Source organism: Vitis vinifera, chromosome 17 (assembly GCF_030704535.1).
Source record: "Vitis vinifera cultivar Pinot Noir 40024 chromosome 17, ASM3070453v1".
In the NCBI taxonomy this organism is placed as follows: Eukaryota; Viridiplantae; Streptophyta; class Magnoliopsida; order Vitales; family Vitaceae; genus Vitis; species Vitis vinifera.
This window is the reverse complement of record NC_081821.1, coordinates 7,785,098-7,798,992: the sequence shown is the minus strand read 5'-3', so window position 1 is coordinate 7,798,992 and position 13,895 is coordinate 7,785,098. Positions and strand designations below refer to the sequence as shown.

At 35.7% G+C, this 13,895-nt stretch overlaps 1 protein-coding gene and 1 pseudogene across 1 annotated transcript; both read left to right on the top strand.

Moving 5' to 3' along the window:
- The first annotated feature begins 2,501 nt into the window (after nucleotides 1-2,501).
- On the top strand, nucleotides 2,502-5,209 carry LOC100265518 (flavin-containing monooxygenase FMO GS-OX-like 9). The gene is made up of 7 exons (XM_010665021.3): nucleotides 2,502-3,244; nucleotides 3,594-3,664; nucleotides 3,945-4,103; nucleotides 4,180-4,262; nucleotides 4,340-4,475; nucleotides 4,545-4,718; nucleotides 4,842-5,209. Exons 1-7 carry the CDS (start codon nucleotides 2,692-2,694, stop codon nucleotides 5,046-5,048), a joined length of 1,383 nt encoding a protein of 460 aa, XP_010663323.1. The 5' UTR covers nucleotides 2,502-2,691; the 3' UTR covers nucleotides 5,049-5,209.
- Nucleotides 5,210-6,638: 1,429 nt separating this feature from the next.
- Nucleotides 6,639-12,957, top strand: LOC104882401 (flavin-containing monooxygenase FMO GS-OX-like 9; annotated as a pseudogene).
- Nucleotides 12,958-13,895: the final 938 nt, after the last annotated feature.

The window sequence follows — 13,895 nt, the reverse complement described above, 5'->3', positions numbered from 1 at the left end:
TTGGTCTCCTCACCTCCTGGTGTGAATATAATTGGCTCGAAGTGGGTTTATCAGTTAAAATATTGTCCTGATGTTTCCATTGAAAAGTACAAAGCTCATCTTGTTGCAAAGGGCTTTTATCAAACCTATAAACTTGACTATTTCGAGACATTTAGCTTATTGCCAAACCTACCACTATACAAATTGTTCTGACTTTAGCACTCAACAGAGGATGGGTCTTAAAGCAACTAGATGTTCATAATGTCTTCTTGAATGGTGACCTAAATGAGGTTGTTTACATGTCCCAACCCCCTGGTTTTGTGAGTCCCAACTTTCCCAAGCATGTTTACAAACTTAACAATGCTTTGTACGAACTCAAGTAGGCACCTTGTGCTTTACTACAATGGGGCTTTCACTCTTCCAAGGCTTATTCTTCCATGTTTATTTACATCAGTAGCAAAGACATGATTGTTTTTCTAGTGTACGTGGATGACATCATAGTTACTAACAATAATTCCTCTCAAATCCAATAACTTATTTCTCATTTGGATTCATGTTTTTCATTAAAGGATTTGAGTGATTTAAGTTACTTCTTGGGGCTTGAAGTAACCAGGTCTGGATCTCATCTTCATTTGTGTCAGCATAAGTACATTTCTAGCTTGTTAACTAAAGCTTAAATGGTTGATTCGAAACCATGTGCTACTCCTATGGCCTATGGACTGGTGCTTTCCATTAAAGATGACATTTTTTCTCAAATCCTACTTCGTACAGAAGCCTTGTTAGAGCTTTACAATATTGTACTATTACTCATCCTAAGATTTCCTTTGTTGTCAATAAACTATGTCAATTCATGCATGCTCTTACTAACACTCATTGGCAGGCCGTTAAACGACTTCTTCGATATCTTAAAGGCTCTTCACTCTATGGTCTTACCCTTTCTACAACATCTTCTTTGAATCTTTTTGCTTATTTTGATGCAAATTGGGCTAGTTGTCTCGATGACCGCAAAAGTATTGGGGGCTATTGTGTCTTCTTTGGCAATAACTTAGTCTCTTGGTCCATTAGCAAACAAAAGGTAGTCTCTCAGTCCAGCATTGAATCTAAATACTGAGTTGTTGCAAACACTACTTCTGAATTGGTTTGGATCCAATTCGATCCAATTCCTTATTCGTGAGCTTAAGGTTCCATTATTTCACACTTTGGTTATATTATGTGACAATTTAAGTACTACCTACTTGGTTGGCTGTGAGCCCTGTTCTACACAACGAAGAAAATATCGCGATATGTCAGCGATATATCGTGTATTGAAGGGTGTCAATACAATATTTCATGGAGAAATATCGATCCAACGAAATTTCGGGAGAAATCCCAAAAAATCGACGATATCTGGCGATTTTGGCGATAAATCGCCAATTTTTCCCGATATATCACATGGTCAACGCGGGTTAAGAAAAAGGTCATTCCTTTTGCTATTGAGGGAATTCGAACCCCCCAAACCAAAAAGTTTGAGGTTCAACCCACTTACTGTCTGGGCAAACTTGCCCTTGTTATATAATACGCATTAAATATATATATATAGTTAAACTCATTATATAAAGAAAATATTAAAAGAATATTTTAAAGAGCAAATTAAATTTAATTATTTTATAATTAAATGCAAAATTTTCTTTTAATTGATTACCAAAAATATAAAAATTATATAATTTTCTTCATAGTGTTTTTAATATCATTAATAATTAATTAAATATTAAAAAATTGTACACATATCAGAATTTATTTTATATTGTTTAACACAATTGAATTAAATGGTTCATAATTTTAATATTAATACATATTTTAAAATTAGACATATTATAATCAAATATCATAATATTAGATGTAATTTGATAATAAATATACACTTATAAAATTAATATTTTTATCGATGCATACGATATTATTATCAAATATGATAAATCATATTATAGATATATCAAATTATTTAATAAAATAACTTAAAAATATCATTATATTTATAATTATATTTTTATGAATTTTTTCTTATATTTTTATAAATTTTGATCAATTTTAGGTTTATCAATATTTTTTTCTAAAATATCCGTTGATATATCCATAAAATTGAAGTACCGATGTATTCGTAATTACCGATATTTTCATCCTTAGTTCTACATTCTCGTACCAAACATGTCGAAATTGATTTCCATTTTGTGCGTGATCAAGTACTTCAACGAACATTGGCAATAATTTGTGTCGTCGACTCATCAATCAGTAGATGCTATGATGAAACCTCTACCTACTCAACGATTTTTAAGTCTTCGTTCCAAGCTCTCAGTTCTTCCTCGACCTTCAGCTTGTGGGGATGTTAGAATACAACTGTACCTCTTGTGCATTTTGTTATAGCCACTTGAGTAAGTTTGGAAACTGGGTGGAGACAAGCTTTCTAATAGGTGAAACATGGCAACTCTTATATATATATAAAACAACAAAGAGCTATTTGAAACCGAATACAGTTCTTAGAAATTCAAAAGACCAAAAACACCTTTACTCTTTTCTCTCTGCTTTTTCTTTTCTCTGTTGTTTCAGATTAGATAAGAAATTTAAGGTAGAAAATTCCAAAAATCATAACTCATAAGCCTTTCACCCACAACCATTTTCTGGGTACCTAAGAAACCAGCATTCTACCTCTGCAATCCTCCATCACTGGCCACCAATATGCTTTCAGAGAGGAAGCAATCCAAATACGTATGCGTGATCGGGGCTGGTCCGTCGGGGCTGGTGACCACGAGGGAGCTAAGGAAGGAGGGCCACTGTGTGGTGATGATGGAGCAGAACCATGATGTTGGAGGGCAGTGGCTATATGACCCTAACGTTGAGGGCGAGGACCCTTTGGGGAGGAGTAAATTTTTGAAGGTCCATAGTAGCATCTATGCTTCTCTGAGGCTGGCTAGTCCTAGAGAGATCGTGGGGTTCAGTGATTTTCCATTTGTGGTGAAGAAAGGTAGGGACACGAGGAGGTTTCCTGGGCACAGGGAACTTCTATGGTACCTTGAGGACTTTTGTGAATGGTTTGGGCTGAGGGAGACGATAAGGTTCAATACTAAGGTGGAGTATGTGGGGATGTTGGATTCAGATGAAGTAGGTGGAGGTTTGAAGTGGGTTGTGAGGAGCAGAGACGTCAAGTCTGAAAAGGTGGTGGAGGAGCTGTTTGATGCTGTGGTTGTGGCCACAGGCCAGTACTCTCACCCTAGGTTGCCTTCCATTAAAGGTATGTCAAAGCCTCTTTCTCAATATCCTCTCTTCTCAAATGGGCTAAACAAAAAGTTCATGATTTTAGCAATGTTTTCTAAATTGGATTCATCATTCAACCCGAAAAGTTTTCTGTTCACGATTCATATTATAAATATATAATTTTATATAAAAATAAACTAAATTGCTCTGTTGAGGTCCATGTACTCAATATGGATGTGTGATATATTTCTAGAGTTATGATTCATAAATCAAATTTTCAATTTTATAAAACTTTTATATCATGGTATCTCTAATTATTCCATAAAATTTTAGGCTGAAGGCTTACATCAGAAAATAAACAATTGGGTGAAAATTTTGTTGTCTAGGAATGGAAGCATGGAAGAGGAAGCAAATGCATAGTCACATCTACAGGGTCCCTCACCCATTTCACAATGAGGTAATTCAAAACCTCTTCTTGGGATTTTCTACCAACAACATCAATCTGCATCAACATCTCAAAACTTTGCATTATAGTTCCACAACTTTAACTTTTTTTTTTTTTTTAATACTTATTGAGAAAGCTTTTGATACATATCAAAAGGTACCATCAATTTAGTGGTGGTACCTTTATTCGATGGTGTAGATTTTATCATAGTCCAAATTTTTTATTCAGAAAATACCATTATGGTATCAAAGCATTTTCCTTGTATTATTTGTAACATTCATACTCCTCACAGGTAGTGGTGGTTGTAGGAAATGCAGCGAGTGGACAGGACATATCCATAGAGCTTGTGGATGTGGCAAAAGAAATCCATCTAAGTGCCAAATCTCTAGATATTTCTGAGGGTCTATCTAGAATTATTTCCAAACACCACAACTTGCATCTTCATCTGCAGGTACTACCCCTTTACCATCTACCTTGGGCCATGCCACCTTCTAAGTTTTCACCATTACAAATGTTGCGAATTGCAGATTGAATCCCTTCATGAAGATGGACGAGTAGTATTTGTAGATGGGTCTTGGGTCGTGGCAGACACTATCATATACTGCACCGGGTAATGCAAATGAAATTCATAATAATTTAAGCCTAAATGCAGGCCATGATTGAGCTCAAAGCCTCAAACTACTGCAGGTATTCATATTCCTTCCCATTTCTTGACACCAAAGGAATAGTAGCAGTGGATGATGACAGAGTAGGCCCATTGTATGAGCATACCTTCCCTCCCTCCCTCGCACCCTCTCTATCTTTTGTGGGCATTCCCAGGAAGGTAATAGGAAAAATCCCAGTTTTAATATATCTATTTCAATTCCATTATATTGTTGATTATGTGATGTAGATCCTAGGTTTCCCTTTCTTTGAATCACAAGCAATGTGGATAGCTCAGCTGCTGTCTGGGAGAAAAACATTACCATCATTCCATGATATGATGCGGTCCATTGAAGACTTCTATCAGTCAAGAGATGCCGCTGGCATTCCAAAGCATCAAACTCACGATATTGCAGATTTTGAGGTAAAGATTATTTCAGCATGTATACTTCTGTAAATTTTCCTTCTAAAAAAGGGAGGTTCTTCAAAATCAAGAGTGATTGATTCATTAATTAATTTTAAGAACGATGCTTGCTTCCCATTGCAGTACTTTGATAAATATGGAGACAATGTTGGGTTCCCACACACGGAAGAATGGAGGAAGAAGCTACTCTTATCAACCGTAGGAAATGCCCAAGTCAACTTGGAGACTTACCGTGATTCTTGGTATGATCATGAGCTGTTGCAAGTGGTTCTTCAGAGCCCTCTTTTCACTCAATCCCTTCAATCCCCATCTCAGCATCTTACCGTATGATTATATTACAGTTATCCAATTTGATCCAAATCATTTTCCGTAGTTCAAAGGTGAGATGTAAGAGGAGGAAGGTTGACTGAACAAGATGAAATGGGTTGGAAAATGCTACCATATGAACCTACTTAGGGTAATGAATCTAAAATAAAATATCTTTGGCATAATTAACAAACTCCTCAAACAAGATAATCAGCTAAAAATTGAAATAAAAGTATCCCCGGATCAAATTACTCTAAATCAATAAAATGATTAAGCCGAGAGAAGAATCCCATTTTAATCCTAGTGTTTAGAGCTTGAAGGAGGTTTAGGAAAAGGAGTGAGCTCAATAACCCGATAAGGAATAATATAAACCTTGATCGAGTAAATGTTATTAAATTAAAAATTGAGGTATCATCTTGTAAGATTTGAATCTTGTAAATAAATAACATGTTTTATATATATATATAATATTTTTGCTGACCCATAATAAACTTAATTTGTGCATTTTTACAAATACACTTTCAAAAAGTTGTTCATGAACATTTGTTAAATTTGATAAAAATTTCAAATTGCCTATATATCAAATAATATGCCAAGTCACTCTTTAGGTTTTCAATTTAATGCTACTTTTTTTTTTTTTTTTTTGCTTTAAATTTTGTTAATAGTATATATATATATATATATATTTACATCTTACAAGTACATCATTCCTGTTACATAATTTAAACTCATGTGAACTAAAAGCTTCATTATTGTTACATTAGGTTTAAGATTGACAAATTTGTTCTATTCATTATGATATTATTTACTTTTTATGATTTTTTTTCTCTATTTTTCTTTTATTTTAAAAAATGTGAAAACAACTCTTACTCTTTTTTATATAAAAAAAAAAAGTTGTTTGTTTTTTTTCTACTAAATTATTTCCAAAAAACAAAAGCGAAACAACATTAGAAATTTTTAAAAATGAGTTTTCTAAAATTGTTCTTTTTTTTATTAAATTGTTTCCAAATAACAATAATGAAACAACATTACAATTTTTTAAAAATATTTTTTTTGTTTAAAATGAAATTTAAAAAAAAAAAAAATACAAACTCTATCTCACGCTATATTTGCATGAGACCAAAAATGTCAAATTATAATAGTCATTAATTGGGCTTAAATGCAAGATTATAATAGTCGTTAATAAGGTTTAAAGGTTGTGACACTATTTAACAACTCTGGATATCAAATTATTAAATTTTAATTACAAGAGGAGAAAGTATGAAAAGCCTGAAAAATCGAGGGACAAAGTATACTTAACCCTATTAATTATATGACAATTGTTATATTTTTGTGGTGCTAAGTGCTAACCAAATGATATAATTATGTGAGTATGATGTATGTAAAGCAGAAGTGGGTCTAGGTTCCATTAGGCTCATTTTGAGAAGATGGAAGCATTCTTCGGGTCAAGATATGAGAGATTGAAATGAGATTTGATTTACCATTTTGTTATTTCCACCTCATAAGAAATGCTATTTTGACAAGTAAATATTTGATTGTTCCAAGTAGATCAATCATTAATTACCAAATTATTGGAAGATGAGAAGGAGAATTTGTTTATTTTGTCGTCTAGGAATGGAAGCAAATGCACATCTACAGGTTTCCTCACCCATTTCACAATGAGGTAATGTAATTCAAAACATCTTCTTGGGATTTTCTACCAATAATATCAATAGTCCCACAACTTTATAAAAATGTACCTTTCTCAATACTCATTGAGAAGGCTTTGAATACATATTGAAAAGACACCACCAATCATCTAGCTCTATGATTCGGTACCTATCATTTCAGTACCAAAGCATTTTTCCTTGTATCATATGTAACACCAGCACTACTCCTCACAGGTGGTGGTGGTGGTTGTACGAAATTCAGTGAGTGGACGGGACATATCCATGGAGCTCGTGGGTGGTCGCAAAAGAAATCCATCTAAGTGTCAAATCTCTTGATATTTCTGAGGGTCTATCTAAAGTCATTTCCAAACTCCACAACTTGCATCTTCATCTGCAGGTACCCCTTTACCATCTACCAGCACCAAATTTTAGGCAGGAGTATATGGTACTTAATAGAAAAACAAAAGGTAAATGGCAAGAAAGGCAAACAAAGGCCTGAGAGAGAAATAAAACTAATTCATTGATTCCCCCATCTTCACTGATTGTACAGTAGCAACATATATAGGAAGGCTTGGAACAATCGAGAAGACTCCAGCTCATCCAGAAAATGAAAAATAACAAAATAAAAAAATTCCACTAACTTGTAACAACCTAACAAACTCTGCATATTTCTTTGTTCAACAAGGAAGGTAAGTTTTCACAGTAATCAATTTTAATACTCCCCCTCAAGATGGAATGTATATGTTATACATTCCCATCTTGTCTATGAGAGAATTGAATTGATCAGGAAAGAGAGGTTTGGTAAGTATATCAGCCAATTGATGTTGTGAAGCAACATGCAGAGTTTTGAGCATACCTGTTTGAATCTTCTCTCTTACAATATGACAATCTATCTCTATGTGTTTAGTACGCTCATGGAAGACCGGGTTTGCAGCAATGTGTAGAGCAGCTTGGTTGTCACAATACAACAAAGCAGGTTGTGTGTGTGGAACTCCTAAGTCCTTGAGTAAGGCAATCAACCATGTTAGCTCACAAGTCACATGAGCCATTGCTCGATACTCTGCTTCAGCTGAGGATCTTGAAACTGTCCTTTGTTTTTTTTATTTCCATGATATCAAAGAATCTATAAGAAATATACAAAATCCAGTGACTGATTTTCTAGAATCTGGGCATGCTGCCCAATCAGAATCTGAGAAGGCCTTTAATTGAAGAGATGAGGAAGCTGAGAAGAAAATACCTTTGCTTGGTGATCCTTTGATATATTGAAGAATCCTGTAGACCGCTTGCAAATGTGGTCTCCTCGGTTGACTTAGGAATTGGCTCAACTTGTTCACTGAGTAAGTTAGGTCTGGCCTGGTGATAGTAAGGTATATAAGCTTCCCTATGAGCCTTCTGTACATGTTGGGATCTGTTAGCAGCTCTCCATCATCTTGAGAAAGTTGCATATTCGGTTGCATTGGAGTTTTGGCAGGTTTGCATCCTAAGTAGCCTGTTTCAGATAGGAGTTCCAGAGCATATTTTCTCTGGTTTATTAGGATCCCTTTAGCTGATCTAGCTACTTCAAGTCCAAGAAAATACTTGAGATTTCCTAGATCCTTTAATTTGAAGCTTTTGTTGAGAGAATTCTTCAAATTATCAACAACAATCTTGTTGTTACTAGCAACTATTATGTCATCAACATACACTAACAAAGCAATAAAATCATTTCCTGTTGTCTTGATAAATAGAGAATAATCTGAATGAGATTGCTGAAAGCCTTCAGAGATTAGAACACCAGAGAATTTTGCAAACCACTACCTAGATGTTTGTCTCAAGCCATAGATGGATTTGTGTAACTTACAAACTGTGTTGGAAGGTAATAAAGGCTCCCCCTCACGGTGATAACCAGGAGGAAGATGCATGAAAACTTCTTCAGACAGATCACCGTGCAAAAATGCATTATTGACATCAAGGTGAGTCAAATGCCAATTGTAAATAGAAGCAAGAGAGAGTAATACCTTGACAGTGACCATCTTGGCAACAAGTGAAAAAGTATCAAAAAAATCAACATCTTCTTGCTGTGTGAACCCTTTGGCAACAAGTCGTGCTTTGTACCTTTCAATAGAACCATCAGCATGATATTTAACACGATAAAGTCATTTGCAACCAACTGCTGTTTTTCCAGGGGGTAGAGTGCACAAAGACCAGGTATTATTGGACTCTAAAGCTTGCAGTTCAGCTCGCATAGCATGCTGCCACTCGGGTACAATGACAACCTCAGCATATGTTGTTGGTTCTGTGATGATGGAAATGGAAATAGAAAATGCACGAAAAGAAGGGGAAAGTTTATTGTAGGAGATGACATCGGATAAGGGGTAAGGAGTGGAGTTGGATATATCGAAATAAGGAGTAGAAGAAGCTAAATGACAGTGATAATCAGAGAGATATTTGGGTGGCTGGGATAATCTAGAAGATCTGGTGGTTGTGTGGGAGGTGGTATGAGGTGAAATGTCATTGGAGGAAGAGTCAAGGCTGTTAGGATGTGAAGTCGAATTATCAAAAGAAGGGGAAGGGGTAGAAACTGGTACAACAGGCATCACCTTTTCAGAAAAGAAATCTGAAGCAACAGAGTTATTATTCTGAGATAACTTGAAAGGAAACACAGATTCTTGGAAGATAACATTCCGGGAGATAGATATTCGATTGGTCTCTAAGTCTAGAATTTTGTAACCTTTGTAACCAAAAGGATATCCTAAAAAGACACAAGGTAAGGCTCGAGGAGAGAATTTGTGACGGGTGTTAGGAAGAGTTGAACTATAACAAAGACATCCGAAAGATTTGAGATGGGAATAAGATGGTGATTTATGATAAAATAGCTCAAAAGGAGTTTTGTTGTTTAGTAATGGTGATGGAATTTGATTTATAAGGTAAACCGAAGTAAGCACACAATCCCCCCAATATCCTATAGGTATGTTGGATTGGAAATATAAGGCCCAAGCTACGTTTAGGATGTGTTGGTGTTTACGCTCAACAACCGAGTTTTGTTGAGGAGTTTCAACACAAGAGAAAAAATGGAGCACACCAAGTTGGGTAAAGAGATTGGACAGGTTTAATTTAGGGGCATTGTCACTACGAACTGTTTTAATTGTGAGACCAAACTGGGTTTTAACCATGGAGAAAAATTGTGGAAAAATGGTCTTGACATCAGATTTAGCACGTAGAAGATGAACCCATGTATTCCTTGTACAATCATCAACGATTGTCAAAAAATAACGAAATCCATCATGTGTGGGAATATGAAATGGACCCCAAATATCACAGTGTATGAGATCAAAGGGAGAAGGAGATAAATTATTATGGCAATCAAATGGCAAACGTTTCTGTTTTGCCAGAGGGCAGATTGAACAAGAAAGATTGGTATTGCCATTACTTTGCAACTATAAATGAGGTTTCAATACACTGAGTTTGACATTGGATGGGTGGCCTAATCTGAAATGCCACAATTTGTTTACATGAGCAAAAGTGTTGTTATCAACAACGAATGCAAAGGAAATAGAACGAAAGACTGAGCTATCTAAGAGGTAAAGGTTGCCTTGACGTCTACCCATCCCAATCAGCTTCCCCTGTGAATGGTCTAGAATGAAGCAAAAACGAGCAGTAAAATCAAAGGAAAAACAATTGGTTTGAGTTAAGGCACTAATGGAGATAAGATTAAATTGAAATGTTGGAATGTAGAGAACATGTTCAAGCACGAGATGAGGTGACAAATGAATGGTGCCTATTTTGGTGATTGGTATTTTTGTACCAGTGGGTAAAGTGACAGTGTTGGAAGAAAATGAATGAATAGAGTGAAACATGGAGGAATTAGTGCAAACATGGTGGGTTGCCCCTGAATCTAAAATCCAAATGCTAGGGTTGAGAGTGGATGATGAAGGAGAAAGAGAAAGGATACCAGTGAAGTTGGAAATGGATTGCTGAAGCGGGTTGCTGTCACCGAATGAGGTAGAGGAGCCACTCGAGCTATGCAAACTCAAGAGAGCCAATAACTGATTGTGCTGGTCATGAGTGAGAGGCGGTGGAGATGCAGAGGCGGTGGAGCCATCTATGAGAGTCAACTGATTCGTGTGAAGACTATTGGGTAGCATCTGATTTGGGCGAGAACCATTGGGCTTGAAGTTGGGCCTATTTCTGAATCCAGGTGGATACCCATGTATTTTGTAGCATCGATCAACTGTGTGACCCAAGATGTTGCAATGGGTACAGAGTGGGCGATCCTTTCTTGATCGAGAGGAATTAGTAGGAGAAGAAGCTTTGGATGCCGCTTGAAATCTAGAGGAAACAGGGGCAGTGAATGCTGGAGAGTTGGAGGTGGTAAGAGATCGTTGTCGTTCTTCTTGAACAACCAGGGAGAAAACTTTGTTCAGAGGAGGAGTCGGTTCCATCAACAGGATTTGAGCTCGAGTCGGAGCGAAGGATTCGTTCAAACTTAGCAGAAATTGCATCACAGATTCTCGTTGTTGATCTTCCATATAAACACGCATGCCACCGCAATTGCAAACTGGTATCGCCTTGAATTCTCGAAGCTCATCCCACAAGGATTTTAGTCGAGTATAGTAGGTATTGACATCAGCCGATCCCTGAGTGTGAGCAAGAATTTTTTGCTTGATTTCAAAAATTCGAGGACCACTGCCCTGATGAAATCGTTCGTATAGATCATTCCATATTTCAATGGTTGTTTCATGATAGAGGATGCTCTCTGCAATTTCTTTGCAAACCGAGTTAGAGAGCCAAGATATGACCATGCTGTTGCAGCGAGACCAAGGACCAGCAAGGAGATCTGTTGCAGCAAGACGTGAGATGGTTCCATCGATAAACCCAAGTTTGTTCTTAGCATTTAGAGCTGTAACCATTGATCGGCGCCAAGAATGATAGTTTGAACCAGATCTAGCAAGTGAAAGAGAAACCAGAGAGAGACTTGGATGATCACCATTGTGAAGAAAATAGGGACTACTATGATCTTCCATGGGAGATTGAAAAGAATGCTGAGGAGGTTTGCCCTTAGCCATGCTCAGAAGGAAGGAAAAACGGAAGGAATATGCTCTGATACCATAATAGAAAAACAAAAGGTAAATGGCAAGAAAGGCAAACAAAGGCCTGAGAGAGAAATAAAACTAATTCATTGATTCCCCCATCTTCACTGATTGTACAGTAGCAACATATATAGGAAGGCTTGGAACAATCGAGAAGACTCTAGCTCATCCAGAAAATGAAAAATAACAAAATAAAAAAATTCCACTAACTTGTAACAACCTAACAAACTCTGCATATTTCTTTGTTCAACAAGGAAAGCAAGTTTTCACAGTAATCAATTTTAATAGTACTCTTGGGCCATGCCACCTTTAAGTCATCACCATTAAAAATGTTAGGAATTGCAGATTGAATCCCTTCATGAAGATGGACGAGTAGTATTTGTAGATGGGTCTTGGGTCTTGGCAGACACTATCATATACTGCACCGGGTAATGCAAATGAAATTCATAATAATTCAGGCCTAAATTTCCTAATAATAATGTGGAATGAACCATGTGCAGGTATTCATATGCCTTCCCATTTCTTGACACCAAAGGAATAGTAGCAGTGGATGATGACAGAGTAGGCCCATTGTATGAGCACACCTTCCCTCCATCCCTCGCACCCTCTCTATCTTTTGTGGGCATTCCCAGGAAGGTAATAGGAAAAAAAAAAATCCCAGTTTTTATATATCTATTTCAATTCCATTATATTGTTGATTATGTGATGTAGATCATAGGTTTCCCTTTCTTTGAATCACAAGCAATATGGATAGCTCAGCTGCTGTCTGGGAGAAAAACATTACCATCATTCCATGAAATGATGCAGTCCATTGAAGACTTCTATCAGTCAAGAGATGCCGCTGGCATTCCAAAGCATCATACTCACGATATTGCAGATTTTGAGGTAAAGATTATTTCAGCATGTATGCTTCTCCTGTAAATTTTTCCTCTAAAAAACCAAGGTTCTTCAAAATCAAAAGTGATTGATTCATTAATTAATTTTAAGAGCAATGCTTGCCTTCCATTGCAGTACCGTGATAAATATCTAGACAATGTTGGGTTTCCACACTTGGAAGAATGGAGGAAGGAGCTAATCTTATCAGGCATAGGAAATGCCCAAGTCAACTTGGAGACTTACCGTGATGCTTGGGATGACCATGAGCTGTTGCAAGTGGCTCTTCAGAGCCCTCATTTCACCCAATCCCTTCAATCCCCATCTCAACATTTTCCCTAGTTCAAAGGTGACATGTAAGAGGAGGAAGGTTGATTTATAATTCTTTTTAACATGGTCAGTCGAAAATATATATATATAAAATAAGGTAAAGTTCTAAATCTAATCTTTTTTATTATTTTTATTATTACAAAAAAGTATCAATTCATATATATATATATATATATATATATTGGAACAAGTTACAAGTTCTCTAGATTTGGAGCACTAAGTGAGTATCGTGTATTATAAATGATTTTTTTGAATTGGTAAAAACGACTCTACACGAGAAAAGAGGTTTTACAAAGAAAAAAAAAACAGCAAAAGTACTATATATGTGATCTTTCAACAAATTCATTCGGGAATAAGCTCCTTGTGGTCTTCGATTAATCTCTAAAATTAAGAAAATATTTTTATCATTACTTTCCAAATTATGATCAAGGTAAAAGAATTAGAAAGATTTATTCTTTTGTAAAAGAATATTACCACAAAGATTGTGCCCACAATTTATCAGTTTTAATAAATTTTTGTTTCACATATTTTTCTATTAATGTTAATTGTGTAAAAAATCCAAGTAGGAAACATTACCACTTAGAGTAATCAATCTAAAATAAAATATCTTTAGCATAATAATTATGTCTTCAAGTTTTAATTAACCAACTCCTTAAACAAGATAATCAACTAACAATTGAAATAAAAGTAACCCTGCATCAAATTACTATTCCTAAATCAATAAAATGATTAGGTTGAGAAAATAACATCCTTACTATTTACATAACTGGTCATTTTAGATTTTCAACTTACCAGACTTTTTTTTTTTTTTTTTTTGGTACGTACACAATTTAAACACTTATGAATGAAAAGCCTCATTGTTGGTACATTAGGTCATATAGTTTAAGATTGACAATTTTTTTCTTCCTAATTTGCCAAATTTCGGTGATCAATTTTATTTTGGAAAATTC